We start from the raw sequence: 24946 nt of genomic DNA, 5'->3' as shown, positions 1-24946 counted from the left end.
AAAAAAAAGGCACGCAATCTAGGATACATATAAATAGCTATCTATAAATCTATAATATATAAATAAATCTATGAATAGCACTAGCTTTGAAAATGCCTTCTAGCAAATATAGTTTTTCATTTGTCAATCAACATATCTTATAAGAGGCGGCCCGGTCCGGTGGATGAGTGGTTAGCAGGTCGGACTCACAGCTTTGGGGTCCTGGGTTCGAATCCATGTGTGGAGTTTGCATATTCTCCTGTGTGGGCCTGTGTGTTTTTTTTGCTTTTTCCTCCTACATTTCCAAAACATACATGCTAGGCTAGGCTAATTGTATGCTAAATTTGTCGGGCTCACAGCTCTAGGGTCCTGGGTTCGAATCCTGTTTGGTCCACTTGTGTGGAGTTTGCATGTTTACGCTGGGCCTGCGTGGGTTTTCTCCGGGTATTCCAGTTTCGTCCCACATCCCTAAAACATGCATGCTAGGCTAATTGCATGCTAAATTTGTCGGCCTCACAGCTCTGGGGTCCTGGGTTCGAATCCCATGTCTGTCCACTTGTGTGAAGTTTGCATGTTCACCCTGGGCCTGCGTGTTTTTTTTGCCGGGTGCTCCAGTTTCCACCCACATTTCCAAAACAGACATGCTAGGCTAAGCTAGATTCATCGGCCTCACAGCTCTGGGGTCCTGGGTTCGAATCCTTTTCGGTCCACTTGTGTGAAGTTTGCATGTTCACCCTGGGTCTGCGTGGGTTTTCTCCGGGTACTCCGGTTTCCCCCACATCCCTAAAACATGCATGCTAGGTTTTATTGAATGCTACACTCATTGGCCTCACATCCCTGGGGTCCTGGGTTCGAATCCAGGTCGGTCCACCTGTGTGGAGTTTGCATGTTCATCATGGGCCTGCATGGGTTTTCTCCGGGTACTCCGGTTTCCTCCCACTTTCCTAAAACATGCATGCTAGGCTAATTGCATGCTAAATTCATCGGGCTCACAGCTCTGGGGTCCTGGGTTCGAATCCCATGTCGGTCCACTTGTGTGACGTTTGCATGTTCACACTGGGTCTGTGTGGGTTTTCTCCGGGTACTCCGGTTTCCTCCGACCTCCCTAAAACATGCATGCTAGGCTAATTGTATGCTAAATTCGCCGGCTTCACAGCTTTGGGGGTTCTGGGTTCTAATCCAGGTCGGTCCATCTATGTGGAGTTTTCATATTCTCCCCGGGCCTGTGTGGGTTTTTCACTGGGAATTCTGGTTTCCTCCCACATTTCCAAAACCTAAATGCTAGGCTAGGCTAATTGTATGCTAAATTGTCCTTAGCTTCTGAGCAAATTGTTATTTGTCTCCTTGTGCCCTGCAATTGGCTGGCCACCGATTCAGGGTGTCACCCGCCTGGCGCCCGCTGGGATAGGCTCTAGCACCCCCCACGAGCCTAGTGAAGATAAAGCAGTTCAGAAAATGAGTGAAAGGATGACTATCTTCTCAGTTTCAAAGTCTCTCGCTCTCTGTCTCTCACACACACACAGGCGGCCGAAACGCGGGAATCACGGTCAGAATCCAAAAGGGAAAGTGACACAATAGGAACATAAATTGCTTGTTATCGGCGAAGGTGAGGCTCGGTCACCCAATTTAGAGCCAGATTAGTCCCTGGGCTAGCTTGACTGGGACAAACATGGGAAATCAAAGCTAATAAGCAAGACCCCCCGTGTCGTACCGGGCGTCCACCGCTCTCTTGCTTGGACGCTACGGAGGACATTTTTGAAGTGCGAACGAGCCTGGAATATAATTTGTCCTTTAATCAATGGAGTTGGCTGGAAAAGTGGCTTTCAAAATATGCGGGTGAAAAGTTGACTGCTAGAGTAGATAATGCGGGTGTCAAAGTGGCGGGTCGGGGGCCAGATTCGGACCGCCGCATCTCTTTGTGTGGTCCGCAAAAGTACGTCTGTCGAATTCATGTTTCAAAAGTCAAATAAATGATAATAATAATTTGCCTTTTTTAAGACAAAAAAAGCCATTTATGATTTTAAAAATATGTCAATTTTCATGGATTTTTTTGTTATCAAATTACCATTTAAAAAAAAATCTAAAATAAATAAAAATATAACATTTTAACTTTTTATATAAGACAGTATTTTTTATGTAAATAAAAAAATATATATTGACAATTTTTTTAAATTATCTTCTTTTTTTGACAATAAAAAAAAAGTTTTTCCCTTTAACGTTTTTTTTAATCTAAAAAAATAAAACAAATGTAATCTTATTTTTCCCCCATTTTTTGTATCCAAAAATATTTTATCATCTAGAAAAAAAACTAATACATCAAACTGAAAAAAATGACTCTTTCCCCTTTTTACTTTTCAATTTAAATAAAATATTTACGTTTTTTTTTCCTTTTTAACTAAAAAAAGAAAGAATAAAACCTAAAAAAAAAAATTTCCCTTTATGCTGGAATGAAAAAATTATGAAAATAAGTCAAAAACAGATGAAAACATTTGCGAAAACGGGTCTAAAAAACAAAAATTTGGACAAATTTGAATGCCTCTAAATGATTTATCGACTACCAAAAAGACCATTACCATATTTTCTCGCATATAAGCCGTATTTGTAACAAAAAAATGACTGAATCAAGGGTACGGCTTATAATACGCACAAGACTTAATATACTCTTTTTCACCCGTAGATGTCAGCAAAGTAACATTTATTATTTGTTGGTTATTTTCAGTTTTGCCGTAAGAAAACAACCATTACTGTATGAATTAATTCCTTATGATACCGACCCTAATAATGTGCTTCTAAATCATACAATATCTCAGCAATACTACTTTTCTGAAGATTTCCCCTTCAAAATACAGTAATCCCTCGAATATCGCGGCTTCACGACATCACAGATTTTTAATAAAATTTTATAAGTTCATAAAAATGTGAAAAGCCACTCCCATGTCCTCCGCTTGCCACTAGGACTCAACACAAGTATATATATATATATATATATATACATATACATATATATATATATATATATAAAAATAGGGGTGACCCTACTTCACAGTTTTTTGTTTATCGCGGCCATGTCTGGTCTACATTAACCGCGATAATCGAGGGATTACTGTAACACAGTTGCACCCCCTATTAAACCCATGAATACGCTCGTGCGTTATCCTTTTGTGAGGACATTTGTGTGCAGGGAATATTTATATATATATATATTATATATATATATTTTATATATAATTTTTTTTTTATATATATATATTGTTTTTTATATATATATTTTTATATATATAATATATATATAGATTTATATTACTGTTATATTATTCATATTGGGAATATTTTGAAGGGAAGATAAAAGCAAACAACCCTTGATAGGTTGCATCTGAAAGTCAGGGTGGAGGCGGGGCCAATAGAGCCAAGAAAGATATCAAAATGTCAATCAAAATTAGAATTAAGTTTGGTGTAAGGTTAGATTAAACATATTTTTGAGTGTGTCTGCATCATAACCAAGTTCATTTAAATTTGTTTGTTATGTTACGAGCGCGTTGCCATGCAAAAAGTCTGACTTTAGTACTATTAAACACATTTTAGTACTATTAAACCACTAGTTATTTGTTACTTTGTTAATAGACAGCAAATTAGAACAAATACAAATGTTTTTCCAATCCAATTTCCTGTTTTGGGTGTTTTTTCAGAGGGTTGGAACCAATTAATTTGTTTTTAGTTCATTTCTATTGGAAACGTTCATTTGAGATACGAATAAATCGACATACGAGCTCAGTCCCGGAACGAATTAACCTCGTATCTCGAGGTACCACTGTATTGTCATTATACAAGTTTAATGCGAGTAAATATGGTAACCGGATGCGGACAACAACATGACTTGGAAACCCTGGGAATAGAAGCGGAAAAGCATTTTTATGTGGTCTTTTTGCCTCCCCAATAAAAGACATCTCAAACAAAAGGGCAGCAGCTGACCTTTATAAAAGCTTCAGTTGCTTCTCAACTCCAAAGAGACTTGTTTTGCTTTTTTTTTTTTTTAAATCAAATTTCCTTTGGTCGCAGGATTTTGACGGCGCGTTAACAATTCATGGCCACGCCAGAGTTACGGCAACGGGATCTTTTCAAACATTCATCCCCGACGACGCGAGCCGAGCTTGGGGGAGGCGTCCTCCGAAAGGTCGCCCGGGAGGTTAAATCCGGGCGACGCTTCCCGGCGGCGTTGAACCGTCCCGCTTTGTGCTAAATGTGGGTGTTTAACCCACTTTCTGGGGAGGGAGGCGGCCTTAAAACTGGAGATATCACCTCAAGGAGTACTTTATTGAATTTGATAGATTTATGTACTACATCACAGGTGTCAAAGTGGCGGCCCGGGGGCCAAATCTGGCCCGCCGCATCATTTTGTGTGGCCCGGGAAAGTAAATGATGAGTGCCGACTTTCTGTTTTAGGATCAAATTAAAATGAAGAGTAAAGATGTATATTACATTTCCTGATTTTCCCCCTTTGAAATAAATTATTGTCATTTTTAATCCTTATTTTTCTGTGTTTTTAGTTCAAAAATCATTTTGTAAAATCTATAAAATATATTTTTAAAAAAGCTAAAATAAACATTGTTTTAGATCTATCAAGAAATGAATATTTAGGGCTTTTAATCCAGTTCTTTTAATCCATTTATAAAAAAAATCTAAATATTATATCTAAAATGGTCCAGCCCACGTGAAATCAAGTCGACGTTAAAGCGGCCCGCGAACCAACCCGAGTCTGACACCCTTGCTGTATTGCATAACAAGGTTCGCAGGGGGTGTCGGATCACATCTCAGCCAGATGGACACCCTGAATGGGTGGCTAGCCAATCACAGGGCACAGGGAGACAAACAACCAATCACTCTTAGCTAGGGACAATTTAGCATACAATTAGCCTAGCCTAGCATGTATGTTTTGGAAATGTGGGAGGAAACTGGAATACCTGGCGAAAAACCCACACAGGCCCGGGAAAAATATGCAAACTCCACACACGTGGACCGACCTGGATTCGAACCTAGAACCCCAAAGCTGTGAAGCCGGCGAATTTGGCATACAATTAGCCTAGCATGCATGTTTTGGGGATGTGGGAGGAAACCGGAGTACCCGGAGAAAACCCACGCAGGCCCAGGGTGAACATGCAAACTTCACACGACCGAACAGGATTCGAACCCAGAACCCTGGAGCTGTGAGGCCGACAAATTTAGCGTATACAATTAGCCTAGCGTTCATGCTATGGGAGGAAACTGTAGTACCTGGAGAGAACCCACGCAAGCCCAGGGAGAACATCCAAACTCCACAGAGCAAGGCCCCACCTGGGATCGAACCCACGACCCCGGAACTGCGACTCGACCGCAGCGCTAACCGCTCAGGCTGCGGTCTTGCTAATGATTTGTCCGCCTTTTCACGGGTGCTTCATCAGCAGGCGCAAATGAGGATGCGTGTCAAAACTGAGGTGAAAATCCGGATCCCCGCGGCTGGCGGTAAAAAAAAACAGCAACGACGACAAGTACACCCCCCAAAAAAGCGGCGTGATGTTTACCCCAAACTGCGAAACGGAGCAATTCCCCAGCCACGTCCACGCATCAGCGTATTATTCGGGTAAGAAAAAATGCCGACCGCGATAGAAATAAAGACATCCTACTAGGTCAGAGCAAGAAAATACCATAAATAAACAACACAGGTGTTAAAGCACATCTCTGGTGGCTCGCCAAAATAAATTGTGTGTCGATTTCATGTTTCAAAATAAAATTAAATGATGATTATGATAATTTACTTATTTTTCCCCTTTTTCAGAAAAGATGACTAAAATAATAAAAAAAATTAATTCATTAATTTTCTGAAACTTATCCTCACAAGGGTCGCGGGGGGTTCTGGAGCCTATCCCAGCTGACTTTGGACACCCTGAATGGGTGGCCAGCCAATCGCAGAGCACAAGGAGACAAAAAAACATACACTCACAGCAACGTAATTTAGAGTACAATTAGCCTAGCCTACACCGCTACGTATAATTTAGTGTACAATTAGCCTAGCCTAGCATGTATGTTTTTGGAATGTGGGAGGAAACCGGAGTACCCTTACAAAACCCAGGCCCAGGGTGAACATGCAAACTCCACACAGGTGGGCCAACTTGACAAGGGTCGCGGGGGTGCTGGAGCCTATCCCAGCTGACTTTGGACACCGTGAATGGGTGGCCAGCCAATCGCAGGGCACAAGGAGACAAACTAAAATTCGCTCACCTCTATGTATAATTTAGGCGTACAATTAGCCTAGCATGATTGTTTTTGGAATTTGGAAGGAAACTGGAGTACCCGGAGAAAACCCAGGCAGGCCCAGGGTGAACATGCAAACGCCACACAGGTGGACCGACCTTACAAGGATCGCAGGGGGTGCTGGAGCCTATCCCAGCTGATTTTGGACACCCTGAATTGGTGGCTAGCCAATCGAAGGGCACGAAGAGACATACAACCAATCAGGGCAATTTAGTGTGTCCAATCAGCTTACTATGCATGTTTTTGGAATGTGGGAGGAAAGTGGAGTACCCGGAGAAAACCCACACAGGCCCGGGGAGAACATGCAAACTCTACACAAGTGAACTGATCTGGATTTGAACCCAGAACCCCAGAGCTGCGAGGCTGACGCGCTAACCACTCTAGCCGCCAAATTCTGATTATATTAATTATTTTATTTTCTTTACCATTTGAATTTACTCTATTGTTTATTTGTATTTCAGATTTTGTGTATTTTATATTTCTGCTTATATAAGGAGGGCACATTTTATTTGATTTTCACATTTTTATTAATTAAAAAAAAAAATTATTAGGAGTGACTCTACTTCTCAATTTTTCAATTATCACGGCCATGTCTGGTCTACATTACCCGCAATATTCAATAAATTACTGTATTGACCCTAACAATCTACTTTTGATTCATTCAGTATCTCAGAAATATGATTTTTCTTAATATTTTCCCTTCAAAGTAACACATTTGTACTCCCTATTAAAACCACGAACATGGAGGTGAAAATTGCCAATCTGGTTGCAGCTTAAACGTGACAAATTGGAAATCCAACAATTTCAAGCCCATTTAAGGGTGCGGCTTATACGCGAGAAAAAACGGTAAATACCGTATTTCCACGACTATAAGGCCCACTTAAGTCTTAAATTTTCTCCAAAATAGACAGGGCTCCTTATAATCCAGTGTCCTTTATATATGGAACAAAAATTCAAATGTCTCATTCATTAAGGGTGCGCCTTTTAATGCGGTGCGCCTTATAGTCGTGAAAATACGGTATATACAAAAATCCAAGTACAAAGCTCAAGACGAGCAATTATTAATCATTCCAGACTTTTAAAGGACGTTTTCCCGTTCCCTAAAATTAGCCCCACCCCCAGGTGAACTTTTAACGAGGGGGCGCCGTACCTCCGATATCTGGCCGCAGAGTCCTGTCGTAATCCTTGAGGAGATTGTTGAGAATCAAAGTGGCGTCCTCCTGGTGCGACCTGGGCGCCATCATTTGATTGACAGCTGGATGATGGAGCTCCTCATCGTGGTCGCCGCCAATCGGCGGCGTCGGCGGCTGCTCGCAGCTGCAACACAATCGCCTCGTTAGTCTCTCGGCGCGTCTTTGTTCGGGCGACCGACCGATCCCCGGAAGCGAGTTAATTTCCGCCCAAACTCACCGAACGCCGCGGACGACCACGAGTGAGAAGAGGACCACCCTCAACTTGATGGTCATTTTGGCCGCGGGTGTGTCGTACGGCGTGTTCCCGCCCCGCCAGCGTGCGGCGGAAAAAAAAGTGGCGTCTCCGACGGCGGCGCGCTCGTCAAACGAGTGCGTTCCCTCAACTTCGACGCGCTTTCCTTCGCTTCGCTCGTCGCCAGCGAGCGAGCGAGCGCCTGAGCGCAGCTGGGCTGGCGGCGCTCCTCTCCCGGCGAGGGGGCGGGGCTCCTCTTTTATTTTTTTGTTCTCGCCCGTCTTCTCCCCAGACGATCGATCGGCGATCGGCGGAGAGGGCGCGGGGGGTGCTGGGCGTCACGTGGGGCGCTTCCAGCTGCGCCCTCCCTCCGAGCCACGTCGCTCGTGACTCATCACGGCACACAACAAGTGGAATTTGTCACCTGATGTGTACGTGGGAGGGTTGTTTTTATTTTTTTTAATATTGGTTGCCATTGACGGCAGTTGACGTCCAATTTGATTTGGGCATCATTGACGTCATAATTTGCTGGCGTACTACCACTTTAAATGATTATTTTTATATTTTTGCATTAACACCAAGTTTAATTTGGCCTGTAACATGCTACCATTGACGGTAATGGACGTCCAATCTGATTTGGGCATCAATTGCTGCCGTACTACCACTTTAAATGATTATTCTTATATCACGGCAAGTTTAATTGGTCCTGAAAGGCCCTTTTTTTTTGCAACATGCTACCATTGACGGTAATGGACGTCCAATACGATTTGGGCGTCTGTTGCCGTCAATGGCGTGATCATTTGCTGGCGTACTACCACTTTAAATGATTATTCTAATATGCTTGCATTAACACTGCAAGTTAAATTGGTCCTGAAAGGCCCTTGTTTTTTTTGTAACAGGCTACCATTGACGGAAATGGACGTCCAATACGATTTGAGCGTCTGATACCGTCAATGGCGTGATCATTTGCTGGCGTACTACCACTTTAAATGATTATTCTTATATCCTTGCATTAACACAGCAAGTTTAATTGGTCCCTTGATGTATTTGTGGGAAGTATGTTTACTTTATTATAATATAATTAGCTACCATTAATGACAACAAGCGTCCAATTCATTTTAGGCGTCTATTCCCATTAAAGGCACTGAAATGTAATCAAATCCTTTTACGCTCTCAGTTCACATGATTATTTTTAAATACTGGAATTAACACCGCAAGTGTAATTTGTATAATATAAATATTTATTTTATCATTCTTAGATAATTGACGGCAGGTGAAGTCCAATCTATTATCTATACTATGCTATATTCCTGAACATTTTTCTATCCTTTCAACAACCAATTGAAATCCAAACTGAACGTCCACAAAGCCGAAGCCATTTTAGAAGCTTCATTGCCCTCTAGAGGATAAAGTTGACATTACAACTAAAAGCACAATAGTAACCTATGGATTTGTCAAAGCATTAATTGTAAATGCATGTCAAACATATTAAAGGAAATATCACATACATAAAAAAATAAAAAATAAAATATATAAATAAAATGAAAATAAACATTTTTAAAAAATGCATGTGGCGTTAAAAAAACAGTACGATTCTTCATTTCAGAAAGAAATAGCCGATTTCAAATACCACCTATTTTGATGTAACATTTCAGCTTTATTACTATTATGAATTATTATTGTTATTTAATTTTCAAATTAAATTATATTTCAAACAGAACTGCGTTGACGGTAGATACCGTATTTTCTCGCATATTGACCGCCGTACCCTTAAAATTGCCTTAGAAATCGTTGAATTTTACAATTTCTCTCGTATAAGCCGCCCCTCGATTCACAATTTTAACCTCCATATTCATGGTTTTATTAGGGAGTACTAATGTCTTACTTTGAAGGGATTTTTTTTTTAAATCATCGCACGTGGACGAATTAAAAAAGGAAGTCATGTGAGCAGTACAACCAGGAAGTGTGTCCGTCTAGTTTGTCATCCCTAGGTAAGATGGCGGCACCCTGAGCGAGCAATGGCAGGCACGAATTTAATTTTTTTTCACGCTTTATGCAAGATATATTTTTTTTCTTGAATTTCATTCATAGACGTCAAAATAAATTTTCTTTAGCGTTTTATCTGTTTATCTTTTCTTTATTTGAAAGTAAATGACCGTATCGGCCGTATTGTCTTGCGTCATGACGTCAGGGCGTCATGACATCAGGGCGTCATGGCTTCATGACGTCAGGGCTTCATGACGTCATGGCTTCATGACGTCATGGCTTCATGGCGCCATGGCTTCATGACGCCATGGCATCATGACGCCATGGCATCATGACGTCATGGCATCATGACGTCATGGCTTCCTGACGTCATGGCTTCCTGACGTCATGGCTTCCTGACGTCATGGCTTCATGACGTCATGGCTTCATGACGACATGGCATCATGACGTCATGGCATCATGACGTCATGGCATCCTGACGTCATGGCTTCCTGACGTCATGGCTTCCTGACGTCATGACGACATGGCATCATGACGCCATGGTATCATGACGCCATGGCTTCATGACGTCATGGCATCATGACGTCATGGCATCATGACGTCATGGCATCATGACGTCATGGCATCATGACGGCATGGCATCATGACGGCATGGCATCATGACGGCATGGCATCATGACGTCATGGTTTCTGACGTCATGGCTTCCTGACGTCATGGCTTCCTGACGTCATGGCTTCATGACGTCATGGCTTCATGACGTCATGGCTTCATGACGACATGGCATCATGACGTCATGGCATCATGACGTCATGGCTTCCTGACGTCATGGCTTCCTGACGTCATGGCTTCCTGACGTCATGACTTCATGGCTTCATGACGACATGGCATCATGACGCCATGGTATCATGACGCCATGGCTTCATGACGTCATGGCATCATGACGTCATGGCATAATGACGTCATGGCATCATGACGTCATGGCATCATGACGGCATGGCATCATGACGGCATGGCATCATGACGTCATGGTTTCTGACGTCATGGATTCCTGACGTCATGGCTTCATGAGGTCATGGCTTCATGACGTCATGGCATCATGACGTCTTTGTCACCTTGCAGTTTTGTGCATTCAAGTGTAATTTGTGCGAATATAAACCGGACACTTGTTTTAAAAAGCATTTTTGTTCCAGTTCTCCAAGACAAAATGGACACCGTATTTTCTCGCATATAAGCCGTATTTGTCGCAAAAAAAAGATGACTAAATCAACTCAACTACTAAAAACAACATGAAAAAAACTATTTTAGTAGAAAAAATAGGAGTTTAATGTGGATGGATGTGTTAATGTTGGGCGTATAATTAAAAAAAAAAGTGTTCATAAAACGGTGAAATCTGGAGCTGGATTTATTTACTCACCAAAAAACAGAAGAAGAGATAGTCTATTTGTCCAAAAGTGTCACTCGGGACAGGATTAGCGTCAAGAAAGATGGCGTCTCCGTCTGGGTGACAAAATATCCAATCTTCTTTCCGGGAAAAAGTGAGTGACCTATGAAAAAACAATAAAAAATAAACACGACACCCAAAGCCGCAGCCTCGACAAGTCCAATATCGATCATGTGAGATTGAGGAAGTGCTGGACTCAGTACATTGTTTACTCTTTAGGGTATGAGACGAGAACTGAATCACCGCCAAGAACTGAAGAAAAAAAATGGTAATAATAAAAGGTCTCAACATTAAATATGACAAGAGCTGGAATGACTGAATATAGGAGGGCCGGCAGTGAGCATTTGGTGCCAGTTAACATGGATTGAACCAGGGGCGGAACCTAGAGGGGCGACAGGGGGGCACCTGGGCCCCCGGTCTGTAAAGGGGGCGTGGTTGTGTGTCGTGTTTTCTCGCATATAAGCCGTATTTGTTGCCAAAAAAAATGATGACTGAATCGAGGGTACGGCTTATATGCGCACAAATTTGACTTGACATGCAGGAAACTGCAAAATGGCAAAGGCGAAACGCCATAATGCAAGACAATGCGGTCATTTATTTCAAAATAGAGAAAAGATAAACAGATAAAAGGCCAAACAAAATTTATTTTGACGTCTATGAATGAAATTGAAGAAAAATAACCCGTATCTTGCATAAAATGTGAAAAAACTTGCTTACTTGTGCCTGCCATTGCTCGCTCAGGGCGCCGCTATCTTAGCTAGGGATGACAAACGCGCTAACCACAACCACCGAATTCTGATTATATGTATTATTTTATTTTCTATATCATTTGAATTTACTCTATTCTATTTTCATGTTTGAGATTTTGTGCATTTTACATTTGTGCTTATACAACGGCACATTTTATTAGATTTTCACATTTTTATTAATTAAAAAAATTAAACATTATTATTATTTTTTTTTAATAGGGGTGACCCTACTCAATTTTTCAATTATCACGGCCATGTCTGGTCTACATTACCCGCAAAATTCAATAAATTACTATATTGATGCTAACAATCTACTTTTGATTCATACAGTATCTCAGAAATATGATTTTTCTTAATATTTTCCCTTCAAAGTAACACATTTGGTCTCCCTATTAAAACCATGAAAATGGAGTTGAAAATTGTCAATCAGGGGGCGGCTTATACGAGGGAAATGGTCAAATTCAACCATTTTAAGCGTGCGGCTTATACGCGAGAAAATACGGTAGATTTTTTTCATTTACTGATCCTTTTTTGGTGACTGGAGGAACAGGAAGTAACTGAAAATCAACAGAAAATGACCTGTAAATTCTGTAAAAGTAACAGGAAGTGAACTTTAATTACCCAATTGCAACAGGAAATTAAATTCATGAATATGGAGGTGAAAATTGAGAATCCGGGAAAATTGTCAAATTCAACCATTTTAACGGTGCGGCTTATACACGGGGGCGGCTAATATGCGAGAAGATACGGTAAATTTCAAAAATATTTGCATATAAAAAATTTCGTAACCTGAAACATTCGGACCTAGAGGCATTCATAAGTAGAGGCATGACTGTATATGTAAATATGTAAGTTTGTAGCCGAGGGCTAATTCCCATCTTTAGTCCTTTATGTGGGTACATGATAAACAATGAAACACACATACAGCACAACTTTCGTATATAAAGATGAATGTGATATCATGAAACTGGGACAAAAGAAAGGAAAGGTCAGAACGCCGTTGGGGAGTCGTCCTCAACGTCCCTCCGTCCTCCTCGCAAGTGAAAGTCCACAAGCATGCTTTTGTGTAATGTCTAATGGCCAACCTGACAATTCCTTATTCATTTTCTGAACCGCTCATCCTCACAAGAGTTGCAGGGGTGCTGGAGCCCATCCCAGCTGACTAATGGGACACCCTGAATCGATGGCCAGCCAATCGCAGGGCCGAAAGAGACAAAAAAAAACAATCATATCATGGCCGGGGACAATTTAGAGGGCTAAAGTAGCCTAGCATGTATGTTTCTGGGATGTGGGAGGAAACCGGAGTACCCGGAGGGAAGCCACAAAAGCCCAGGGAGATCATGCAAACTCCACAAAGCGAAGACCCACCTGGGAAACGAACCCTCGACCCCAGAACTGTGAAGCTAACGGCCACAAAAGCCCATTCAAACTCCACAAAGTGAGGATCCAACTGGGAATCGAACCCTCGACCCCAGAACTGTGAGGCTGACACGCTAACGGCCACAAAAGCCCATGCAAACTCCACAAAGTGAGGATGCACCTGGGAATCGAACCCTCGACCCCAGAACTGTGATGCCGTCACGCTAACGGCCACAAAAGCCCATGCAAACTCCACAATGCGAGGACCCACCTGGGAATCGAACCCTTGACCCCAGAACTGTTAGGCCGACATGGTAACGGAAAGCTAACTGCCACAAAAGCCCATGCAAACTCCACAAAGCGAGGACCCACCTGGGAATCAAACCCTCAACCCCAGAACTGTTAGGCCGACACACTAATGGCAAGCTAACGGCCACAAAAGCCCATGCAAACTCCACAAAGTAAGGATCCACCTGGGAATCGAACCCTCGATCCCAGACCTGTGAGGCCGACGCGCTAACGGCCACAAAAGCCCATGCAAACTCCACAAAGTGAGGATCCACCTGGGAATTGAACCCTCGACCCCAGACCTGTGAGACCGACATGCTAACGGCCACAAAAAGCCCATGGAATCTCCACAAAGTGAGGATCCACCTGGGAATCAAACTCTCAACCCCTGAACTGTTAGGCCGACACACTAATGGCAAGCTAACGGACACAAAAGCCCATGCAAACTACACAAAGTAAGGATCCACCTGGGAATCGAACCCTCGACCCCAGAACTGTGAGGCTGACGCACTAACGTCAAGCTAACGGCGAGATAACGGCAAGCTAATGACTCCCACCAGGCTGCCCTCAGTCCTAATCTGTCCTATTTTAATAAAGAAAAACCCCTATGACGACAGACCGGCCGCACACTCAAACAAACCGGAAGTCAAGCGCGTTCTCGCCCTGGCAAACCCACACGCACGCACGCACACCCGCGCTAATACGCCAGGCGTTCTCCGGGCGAAATCGGATTTTTGAATCTCCCTAATCCCCGGTTACAATCTGCATCCTGCCGTCAGTAAGACTCTGAGCGGCGAGTGAAGGGGGGCTGGGGGGGGAGGGGCGCGGCCTCGGGTCGGTGGGGGAGGGCCTTCCCCCGTCCCGGGACGCGTGCCCCGCCCACTCGGGTCGTGCCACTCGCAAAGACGCCTGAACTCCGAGCGGCGGCGGCGACGGTGGTGGTGGTACGCGCCTCGGCACTTTGGCGCGGGGCGTCCGACGAATTGGTGGGATGGAGGGGGGCTAGGCGGGTAGGGTTGGGGGGCTTTACGTGTTTTTTTTTTTTTTTTTTTATCCTGTTGGAATTTGACCTATTTGGCCGAATTGACGAGGAATTCCATCGGGTGGCGAATGCGCCACCGTCACTCGGGATCGCGGTTTCGCCGGCGGCCCTCGCCGAGCTCCAGCCGAAGACCCCCGGGACGGCAGCGAGTTGGGAGTGGGAGAGTGTTTAGCCACGTCACGTTTGATTGGCCGAGAGAGGACTGGCGAGCCAGGGATGAAGAGGAACATGTTCCTCTGCTGGATTTTACCTGTCTTTTGCCTAAGCCGTGTCCAAGGAGAACTTCCTTTTATATCGGGGAACGACGCCGCCATGTTGGTCAACTGGTGAGTTAACGTTTCTTGCCGATGTTCGGAATTTGGGCCTAGGGATAAAAAAAGCCTTTATTGTCATCATACACAGCTGCGTATAACAAAATTGGTCTGTCCAATATTTTTGCACCCTGTTATGAATTTGGGCCTGAGGATGCACCGACCCAAAACTTTGATTTTTGAACTAAAAATACAGAAAAAATGGATTAAAAAATGACAATTATTGATTTATAAGGGGGAAAATCAGGAAATTTAATATAAATCTGCACTCTTCATTTTAATTTGATCCTAAAACAGAGAGTCAGAGCTCAGAATTTACTTTCCCGGGCCACACAAAATGATGCAGCGAGCCAGATTTGGCCCCCGGGCCGCCACTTTGACACATGTGGCCTAGGGGATGGCCCGACCCAAAACTTTTGCAATCTGTTCTGTCTTTGGGCCTAGGGCAAGGGTGTCAGACTCGGGTTGGTTCGCGGGCCGCATTAATGTCGACTCGATTTCATATGGGCCGGACCATTTTAGATATAATATTTGGATTTTTTTTAATAAATGGATTAAAAGAACTGGATTAAAATCCCTGAATATTCAGTTTTTTTATATATATAAAACAATGTTTATTAGCTTTTTTTATATATATTTTTAGATTTTACAAAATGATTTTTGAACTAAAAACAGAAAAAAAAATATTAACAATTACAATTATTGATTTAAAAGGGGCAGAATCAGGAAATTTAATATACATCTACTCTGTTCATTTTAATTTGATCCTAAAACAGAAAGTCAGCACTCATCATTTACTTTCCCGGGCCACACAAAATGATGCGGTGGGCCAGATTTGGCCCCCGGGCCACCACTTTAACACATGTGGTGTACACCATTTGAAATGATGAAAAAACGTATACAGTAATCCCTCGAATATCGCGGTTAATGTAGACCAAACATGGCCGCGATAATTGAAAAAAATCAGGAAATTTAATATACATAGGACCATTTTAGATATATTTAGATTTTTTTTAATAAATGGATTAAAAGCCCTGAATATTCATTTTTTATAGATCTAAAACAATGTTTATTTGAGCTTTTTTTAAATATATTTTTACATTTTACAAAATGATTTTTGAACTAAAAACACAGAAAAAAATATATTAAAAATGACAATTATTGATCTAAAAGGGGCAAAATCTGGAAATTTAATATACATCTACACTCTTCATTTTAATTTGAACCTAAAACAGAAAGTCAGCACTCATGATTTACTTTCCCGGGCCACACAAAATAATGCGGTGGGCCAGATTTGGCCCCCGGGCCGCCACTTTGACACATGTGGCCTAGGGGATGGCCCGACCCAATACTTTTGCTATCTATACCGTCTTTGGGCCTAGGGACACCCCGACCCAAAATTTTGCACCCTGTTCTCAATTTGGGCCTAGGGGATGGCCCGACCCAATACTTTTGTACCATTTTGACTTTAAGCCCAGGGACACCCCGGCTCAATATTTTTGCACCGTTTGTGTGTGTGAAAATATGTGCCGCATTGTATTTGTATGGTTTTTAATTGCTTAATAAGGGGAATTCCAATCATTAACTGACTTTGGTATGGACTGATTGGGAGTGCAAATGGTCGTATGTCTCTCTGTGTATCCTGGCGACCAGTCTTTCGCCCGAGGTCAGCTGGGATAGGCTCCACCAACCCTTGCGAGGATGCGCGGTATGTAAAATACAGTCGTACCTCTACTTATGAAATGAATTGATTTTTTTCATAACTTGAAAATTCCGTAAGGAGAAGTGTACTTTATATGTAAATTCTCGAATTGGTTCCACGGTCCTCACACGACTACCAACTAAACCCTTTAAAATTGCTTAAAAAGTCCCAATTTTGTATAAAAAGGTTTGAGGAAACACACAAAAATGAGAGAAAATAAGAAAATTATTTATTTATGTCTTAAAATAAATAAAGCATATAAAAAATGGCAAGTTGGACAGTTATGTAAGAGAGTTATCTTGAAACATGGATAGTGGTTGTTATGAGACAGCCAATGAGAGCCCAGTAGAGGGCAGTGATGATCTAAAGTGAGAATCAATGCATCCGCGACAATATTTTCAAAATAAAATGACGGATAAGGAAATGCATTTACTTTTATATAAAAGAATTGTAACCTGAAATTTCCGTACTTTTAGAAATTCATAAGTAGAGGTATGACTGTATTTCAAATCATATTTCACCGCCACTGATTGACCAATCTCTGCCGGCCCTCCCAGTCGAACTAGATTGGACATCACGTGACCTCTCTATTTGTACCCTTTTTAATCTAATTTTAAAGATGGTGTTAGGATTATTTTAAGGAGCGAGCGGCGATGTCCCCAACAAAGTTAAACGCTAATGTGGACTAACGACCTTAGGACGACAAATTTATCCTCGTTATTTTTAGCCACTTAGCTTGCTAGCTGCGCATACTTTTTGGATCTATATTTGGGAGAAAGCAAATTTAGGCCTGATCCACAAACCTCAGAAATGAACCCTTTAATAGAATGCATTGGACAGATTTAACTTTAATAATGTTCTTGAAATAAATGACATTTTAAAAGTGGCATAATTTGTTCAAATTTATAACAAGTGTTATGCCATGATTATGTATGACAATGCCATTTAGTATTAAAACTAAATAAAAATAGCAACCTAATAAAGAGATGATCATATGTATATATGTATATATTAGCTTTTGTGCTGAGCCCTAGTAGCTAAAGTGGAAACTAGGACTCAGCACTATAGTTAAAAAACAATAAAATACATTTTAAATTTAAAAAATAAAAATAAAAAAAATATTTATATATATATTTTTTTTAATTGTATTATTTGTATCTTTTAAAGTTCGTAAAAATGTCAAAATACACGCTGAAACTCGTAAGCACTGAAGTAAAAAAAAGAAAATTATTTACTGTATATTTATATTTTTTTTATTTTTTAAAAAATTTATTATTTTTGTCTTTTAAGTTCGTAAAAATGTCAAAATCCACGCTGAAACTCGTAAGCACTGAAGTAAAAATAGAAAATTATTTACTGTATATATATATATATATATATATTTATATACAGTCATACCTCTACTTACGAATGCCTCTAGGTACAATAGTTTCAGGTTACAATTTTTTTTATAAGCAAATGAGTGACTCGAGATACGAAAAAGATCCAAGTGACGAAATCCCCCAAAAAGTAAATGCATTTCCTTATCCGTTATTTTATTTTGAATTCCCATTATTAAGCGATTAAAAACCACAAATGCAACATACCACATATTTTCACACACACGTGTGTGTGTGTGTGTGTGTGAAAATATGTGGTATGTTGCATTTGTGGTTTTTAATCGCTTAATAATGGGAATTCAAAATAAAAGACTTTTTTCATAACTTGAAAATTTCGTAAGTAGAAGTGTACTTTATATGTAAATGGGTCAGACCCATTTACATATAAAGTACACTTCTACTTACGAAATTTTCAAGTTATGAAAAAAGTCTTGGAACCAATTAATTTCATAAGTAGCGGTATGACTATATTCTGGTTTTTATGACAGAATTATTATTTTATTATATTAGAATTTTTAATTACCAATTTTAAAACATTTAGTTGGTAGTTGTGTGAGAAAAAGAGAATTTACATATAAAGTACACCTCTACTTACCAAATTTTCAAGTTACGAAAAAGGTCTTGGAACCAATTAATTTTGTAAGTAGAGGTACGACTATATATATATATATACATATGTGTTTTTTAATAGGGGTGACCTTACTTAGCGATTTTTCGATGATCAAAAACTGGATGAACTTGCATTCCATTTCAATTTTACATAAGAGTATTAAGCAGATGCCTTTCAATGACCCGCACGCCACCCCTCCACGTGTCACAGCTGGCTGTCCAATCCAATTCCGGCACGCATACAGGTCGAATTCGATGGTTGGCGACTATCAGATAATGAAATCTGCGAGACGGCAAAACTAACGCAGGTGCCTCCGAGATTTCGTCCATCGTTTTGCACAATAAATAAATAAAATGGGTACAGGCGAACGCCCCGGGCGACCAATCGCTCGATCTGTGATGTCATGTCTTATGCAAAAGCTGACGGCGAGCGTCGGCGTGGGGGTGGCCGTTCGTTGCTCGGGGATTAATCCCAGGCTTGTGTGTGTGTGTGTTTGTGTGTGTGTGTGTGGGTATGTGTGTTCACACCAGGGATAAGTGTTGTGCCCAGGGCTCGTGGACAGCTGGTTGTGTGAGGGATAGGCTACTCTCCCGCGTCGCTCATTGACTCTGATCCCAGATAAAGTCTCCCACGTTTACTATCGGCGCTCTTATTTTCGACTTTTAATCGAGAAAACTTCAATAATGGATAAAAAGTATTATCAAATACGGGTGTGTGGGTGTAAATATAGGGTAATGTTGGAAATACCGTATTGGCCCGAATATAAGACGACCCCAGGGCGGACTGGTGGATGTGTGGTTAGCGTGGCGGCCTCATAGTGGGAGTCCTGGGTTCAAATCCAGGTCGGTCCACCTGTGTGGAGTTTGCATGTTCTCCCCGGGCCTAGGTGGGTTTTCTCCGGGTACTCCGGTTTCCTCCCACATTCCAAAGTATCTCAAATTGCTCGTAGGTCGGGGCACTCGTATGTTGAGGTACCACTGTACAGTGGTACATTTAATATTTGCCTCACATCACTTTTTCAAGTGTTGTCAATATCGCGTTGGGCGTACGAGGACAGCCAATAAGCTCTCTTGTGGGTGGGATCTGTTTTTTTTTTTTTTTTGGTCCCAAAAGGCTAACTTTGACTGGGGAATCCAATCCATTTCGACTGGGAACGTTGGTTCAGTCAAATTCTCAAACCGAAAGTTCCGCGAAGCGAAAAAGCGCTGACTCCAAAAGACTGCCAACCTAACAGGATGAAGTCGCCCACAATTATTTTGGTCAGGTCGGCGATTAGCGCATGTTCGCTACACTAATTCAGGCCAGCCTTCAATCAGTGGGGCTTTCCCAAAATAAAACGGCCGGTCCGACCGACTGGCGAGGACAGGTATAACGCCGCGCTGATCCTTGCGGTCTTTATAAAAAAAAGAAGAAAAAAACGATCTGCTCGAGCTTCTCGGGCTAAAAGGATGAGGCTCTTATCTCCGTATATCGCCGGGACGCCGTCATTACGCGGGGGAAGCACATTTGACTGCAATCCAATTACAGGGTAAGGGGCCACATGGGACTCCTGTGTCAAACTGGAACCTTAATCGCTTTGGAGGAATGCCCTGCAGGTGAGAGGTCTGTGCATTATAGCAATAATCGATACAACAAGGGTGTCCTAACGATGCCATCTAGTCATGTAGAATGCAACCCCAAACCACTACAGTAATCCCCCAAATATCGGGGTTTCCGATTTTTTTCACAAAGACAGTTATGGATTGGTAGGTCACTACCGTATAACGAGGTATAAGGAATCAAAATCCCCTGGGTACATTTTCCCGCGTCTTACGCAATATTATAAAGATTGAAGTTCAGTGAACTTTACGAATTCAGCGGAGCACAAAATATTGCAAAAATCGAGTCAACCAGGCGGTTTGGAGGCCATCTTGGAATCCCCGCGAGACCCACCTCAGTGTGAGATTCAGTTCTAAGATGGAGGGTTTGATTCCCTGACGGATTCCGTCGTTTTTGTGTGGAATTTGCGCGTTCTCCCCGTGGCTATGTGGTTTTTCTATGAGTACTCCGGTTTCCTCGCGCATCCCCAAAAAATGCATGCTAGGCTAATTGTATGCTAAACCGACTTTGATTGGTTGTTTGTCTCGTGCCCTGCGATTGGCCTGCGACCAATTTAAGGTGTATCCTACTAAGTACCCATATTGAGCTGGGATGGGCTCCAGCACCCCCACAAACTTTGTGAGGATAAATGGTATTAACAATTTATTTAGGTAGAAAACAGAAATTTTGCTAAATAGTGACTTTTGGGCTCTAAAAATAAATAAATAAATAAAAAAATAGTTTCTGTTTTCCACTTTATTATTGAACATAATTAAAAATATTTAGTTTCAAATTGAAATGAAAAACAAATAAAATAAAATTTATTTAAAAAATAAATAAAATTTAAAAAAATATTTTCTGTTTTCCACTTTATTATTGAACATAATTAAAAATATTTAGTTTCCTTTTGAAATGAAAAACAGATCAAATACAGTTTATTATAAAATAAATAAAATTTAAAAAAAATATTTTCTGTTTTCTACTTTTTAATTGAACATAATTAAAAAAATAATTAGTTTCCTTTTGAAATGAAAAACAAATAAAATTACATTTATTAAAAAATAAATACAATTTAAAAAAATATGTTCTGTTTTCCACTATTATTGAACATAATTAAAAAATATTTAGTTATTTCCTTTTTAAATGAAAAACAAAAGATTAAAAGACATTTTCCCTTACTAAGAACTAAATTTCCACATTGTTAAAAATATCAATTTGCAATAATTTTTTTGACCGCCGTTTTTTAATTTGTTTTTATTTTTAAAACAATTATAATAATCAACAATTAGCTAACCAAATATATAATGACTGAACATACATTTTGATGAATTGAAAATTAATTAAGTAATTCCCATGTCAATTGATAGAGTAAATGTAACGGAAATATATTTTTTTATGAATTGTTTGTTTAATAAAAGAGGCCAAAAAATAATAAATATGAAATTATTCTTGGTCATTTGAAAGCTTGGTTAGATAGTTAAAATATGAAATTCTGAAAAATAGACAATACCATGAAAATGTGAAAAAAAATATTGCACTTTTATCATCTTCATATGAGTGAGAAGCTTAATAACTTTTTTAAATTAAAAACAACCACTGGATGTCGCTGTTACATTAAAAAAATCAGCTCTCTTTCCCAAGCAAACGAAGGCTGTCCAACTTATTTTTTGGACGTCCCAAATCGTCGTTACGGTTTCATTAAGAATGCCCAACTTAATTAATCGACTTATTCATTAATCACCAGCTTTCGTTATAGTAAATAGATCATTAATAGATTAATTTGTCTAAATTTTCCTTTTCTGAATAGCAAATATTCTCCTCTCTTTAAATTATTATTTTTTTGTTCTAAAAGATCCATTTAATACTTCTTTGTACCTTTTCTTTTTTAATTACAATAAAAATATTCACGGATACAAACTGTATGAAGCTGAACTTACCATTTCTGTGTCGGGCGCTGGAACAAAGCTTGTGCCAAAAATATCTGTCTTGATCTGTGTGAGAGAACATGGAGGAAAATTTCACAAACAGGTTTAAATTTGGAACACTGGCGTTTATTTAGTTTGAGAGCAAAGGATGGAACAATAAAAATGAAAAAAAGGGGGCTCGAACAAAGATATTTTACCTGAAAAGAATGCAAAAAAGGGGGGAAAAATCAAAAGAAATATTGCCAAATGAGCGTATTATCTCCAAAATTTGTTCAAATCTGTGGTTAGCGTAGGTGAGAAAATTTTAATGATAATTATTGTAAAAATGTTTTTCTCAATGATAATATTAAAAGCTTTCGGAAAAAAATGATAATGTAAACTGTAATTACACCACACGGCCACCACGGAGAATGGGGTCGCTGTTGTGAGATGAATGCTAGTCCAGAAAAAAAACAGCCAGGAGAAGAGGATGATGAGGAAATGTGTTTTTAGCATGTTAGCAATAGAGGCTATCACGGAGCATCAACGCAAATCGCCAAAATATGCGATTATAATTTTTCTTTTCTTTATTTTTTATCGTGATAACAATTTTTGAAAGAGTGGTTAGCAGGTCGGTCTCACAATTTTAGGGTCGAGGGTTCAATTCCAGTTTTGTCCTCACTCTGTGGAATGTGCATGTTCTCGTGGGTTTTCTCCGGGTACTCCGGTTTCCTCCCACATCCCAAAAACAAACATGCTAGGCTAAGCGTATGCTAAATTGTTCCTAGTTATAAGTGATTGGTTGTCTGTCTCCTCGTGCCCTGCGATTGGCTGCCCACCAGGGTGTCCCCCATAGTTAGCTGGGGTAGGCTCCAGCACCCCCCACGAGCCATGTGAGAAAAAGCAGTTCGGAAAATGAATGAAAAAGTTTTTCGCCAGTTCTTTGAGATGTCTTTTAATTGCTTAATGTCTACAAGAATATTTACTATATCCTTAACTCCTCCCCCTGGGGGGCTAAGCCCCACGTGTCCTCCAAACCTAGTTACGCCCCTGGCCAACACCCCCCAAAAAATGACAAGCCACACCCACCTGCGAGACCATGCATTCAAAATCCTGGAGAACACGGCGCCGTTGTTGCTTGGTCGCCGCCTCATTTCGAGTCTCGGGGACGACGTGAAATTGCTGCGGGGAAAAAAAAAGAGTTGGCACCCGTGTTAGTTCAAATGCGGGTGTGTCAAATGGCGTGTGGTTAATTTGACCCGCCGTCGAGGATAATCTTGTGTTGAATTATTCAATCCGAGTGATGACTGTTATTACAAACCGAGTCAATTACAGCGCCAGTGAGTTAATTGTGTGTGCGTGTGTAAACTTGCGATGTGGGCGGCACGGCGATCGAGTGGTTAGCGCGTCGGCTTCGCAGTTCTAGGGACGAGGGTTTGAAATCCAGGTGGGCGGGGTTTTCATGTCCGTACTGGGCTTGTGAGGGTTTTCATCAGGTACTTCAGTTTCCTCCCACGTCCCAAAAACATGCTAAACTGGCTGGTTTAAGACTCTAAAATTGCATCCATCTATGATTGGTTGTCCTTTTGTCGTCCTTGTGGCCTGCCATTGGCTGCCCACCGATTCAGGGTGTTGTCCCACACCTGGCTGGGATATGCTCTAGCACCCCCCGCGAGCCTTGTGAGGATAAGGGCTTCAGAAAATGAATTAATGAATGTTTTCATTGAAAAGTATATGGCTATATGTACTTTATTTGAGGATAATAGGACAATACGCTGTTCGGAAAATGAATTAATGAATGTTTTCATTGAAAAGTATATGGCTATATGTCCTTTATTTGAGGATACAGGAGAATTAGCTGTTCGGAAAATGAATTAATTAATATTTACATTTAAAATATATGACTAAACGTAATTTATTTGTGGATATAAGAGGGTAAGCGGTTCGGAAAATGAACCATTAGTGCTCGGGATTTGTTCCCTTACGAACGGTAGGCGATACTAATGACCGCATGGCAGCCATTTTGTCAAAAAAACGCTTCGGTGTTTAAAGCTAGCTAGCTAGTTAGCTAGCTAGTTAGCATTAGGTTTACTGGATAGACCGTAGTACGGCTTATTCTAGCACTAAAACAAGCGAACTCTTGTAAATGGTATCATTAATGGTTCAACCACGACTATAACAAAAACTTTTAGCAAGCAAATATGACGTTGAAAAGCAAAAAAAAGTTTTTAAACCTACGTACCTCTCGAGTGAAGCGTGGTCGGACGCAAACCCAGAGAATGAAGTGCACTAACAAATACCGTATTATCAGCGGGTCGCCTGTCACTAATGAGCCCACGGTCACCAGTTTGTCAAATAAAATGTATCATATTCACTAAAAACTTTTCTTTTTCTTCACCTTTTCCCCGCAGGAATGCAGTTGATGGAAATAAGAAGTTGTTCGCCATATATGACACAAGCAGGTACGTAAGTCCAAAATGACCATTCGCCCATTCACTTTGTCCATTGAATAAATAAATAAATAATAATAATAAAAATTAAAAATAGCGGCCACAATCATATTGCTATCTATTCCAAGCGTTGAATAATTAAATTAAATAACACAACTAGACCTCCTCTAGGGATTGGGACTTACCATTTTTAGAGAAAATAAAGGGGAGCTGCAGATGGTGCTGAGAACGCTGTAAAAAGTGTCACGCCTAATGGCGTAAACCATTGTCAATCCGAAAAAAAAGAAATGAATTCAGCATTGAAAACGTCCTAAAACAAGGATTAATTCCATCATATTGCAATTAAAATGTAAAATAAATGCCACAATATTCATCAAATGTATTTAAGAAACACGTAAGCATATATTGAATTGAAATGAGTTCAATTGAATGCGTTTATTGACATTTTAAAAAACTT

General features: G+C 40.7%; 3 protein-coding genes across 4 annotated transcripts in view; 1 reads left to right on the top strand and 2 right to left on the bottom strand.

Moving 5' to 3' along the window:
• Nucleotides 1-8257, bottom strand: part of LOC144086087 (gamma-aminobutyric acid receptor subunit gamma-3-like) — a 40427-nt gene extending 32170 nt beyond the window's left edge. The window contains exons 1-2 of the mRNA XM_077615874.1: nucleotides 7675-8257; nucleotides 7415-7581 (exon numbers count right to left, since the gene is read on the bottom strand). Of these exons, the coding sequence (XP_077472000.1) occupies nucleotides 7415-7581; nucleotides 7675-7730 (223 nt within the window). The 5' untranslated portion in view covers nucleotides 7731-8257. The remainder of the gene's footprint in view (nucleotides 1-7414; nucleotides 7582-7674) is intronic.
• A 2798-nt stretch (nucleotides 8258-11055) lies between these two features.
• Nucleotides 11056-24645, bottom strand: LOC144086094 (uncharacterized). Its single transcript, XM_077615886.1, has 6 exons — nucleotides 24438-24645; nucleotides 24282-24328; nucleotides 23129-23221; nucleotides 22073-22126; nucleotides 11321-11369; nucleotides 11056-11220 (listed from the first exon to the last, which is right to left on the bottom strand). The coding sequence occupies exons 1-6, from the start codon at nucleotides 24484-24486 to the stop codon at nucleotides 11114-11116; spliced, it is 399 nt and encodes a 132-aa protein (XP_077472012.1). The 5' UTR covers nucleotides 24487-24645; the 3' UTR covers nucleotides 11056-11113.
• LOC144086065 (gamma-aminobutyric acid receptor subunit beta-3-like) overlaps nucleotides 14558-24946 on the top strand; it is a 37775-nt gene continuing 27386 nt past the window's right edge. For both annotated transcript variants that reach the window (XM_077615846.1, XM_077615838.1), the window contains exons 1-2: nucleotides 14558-14881; nucleotides 24451-24501. In XM_077615846.1, the coding sequence (XP_077471972.1) occupies nucleotides 14772-14881; nucleotides 24451-24501 (161 nt within the window). In that variant the 5' untranslated portion in view covers nucleotides 14558-14771. The remainder of the gene's footprint in view (nucleotides 14882-24450; nucleotides 24502-24946) is intronic.

The sequence above is a fragment of the Stigmatopora argus genome, chromosome 1 (assembly GCF_051989625.1).
Source record: "Stigmatopora argus isolate UIUO_Sarg chromosome 1, RoL_Sarg_1.0, whole genome shotgun sequence".
In the NCBI taxonomy this organism is placed as follows: domain Eukaryota; kingdom Metazoa; phylum Chordata; class Actinopteri; order Syngnathiformes; family Syngnathidae; genus Stigmatopora; species Stigmatopora argus.
The sequence above is the reverse complement of the archived record's forward strand: the minus strand, read 5'-3'. Positions and strand labels throughout refer to the sequence as shown.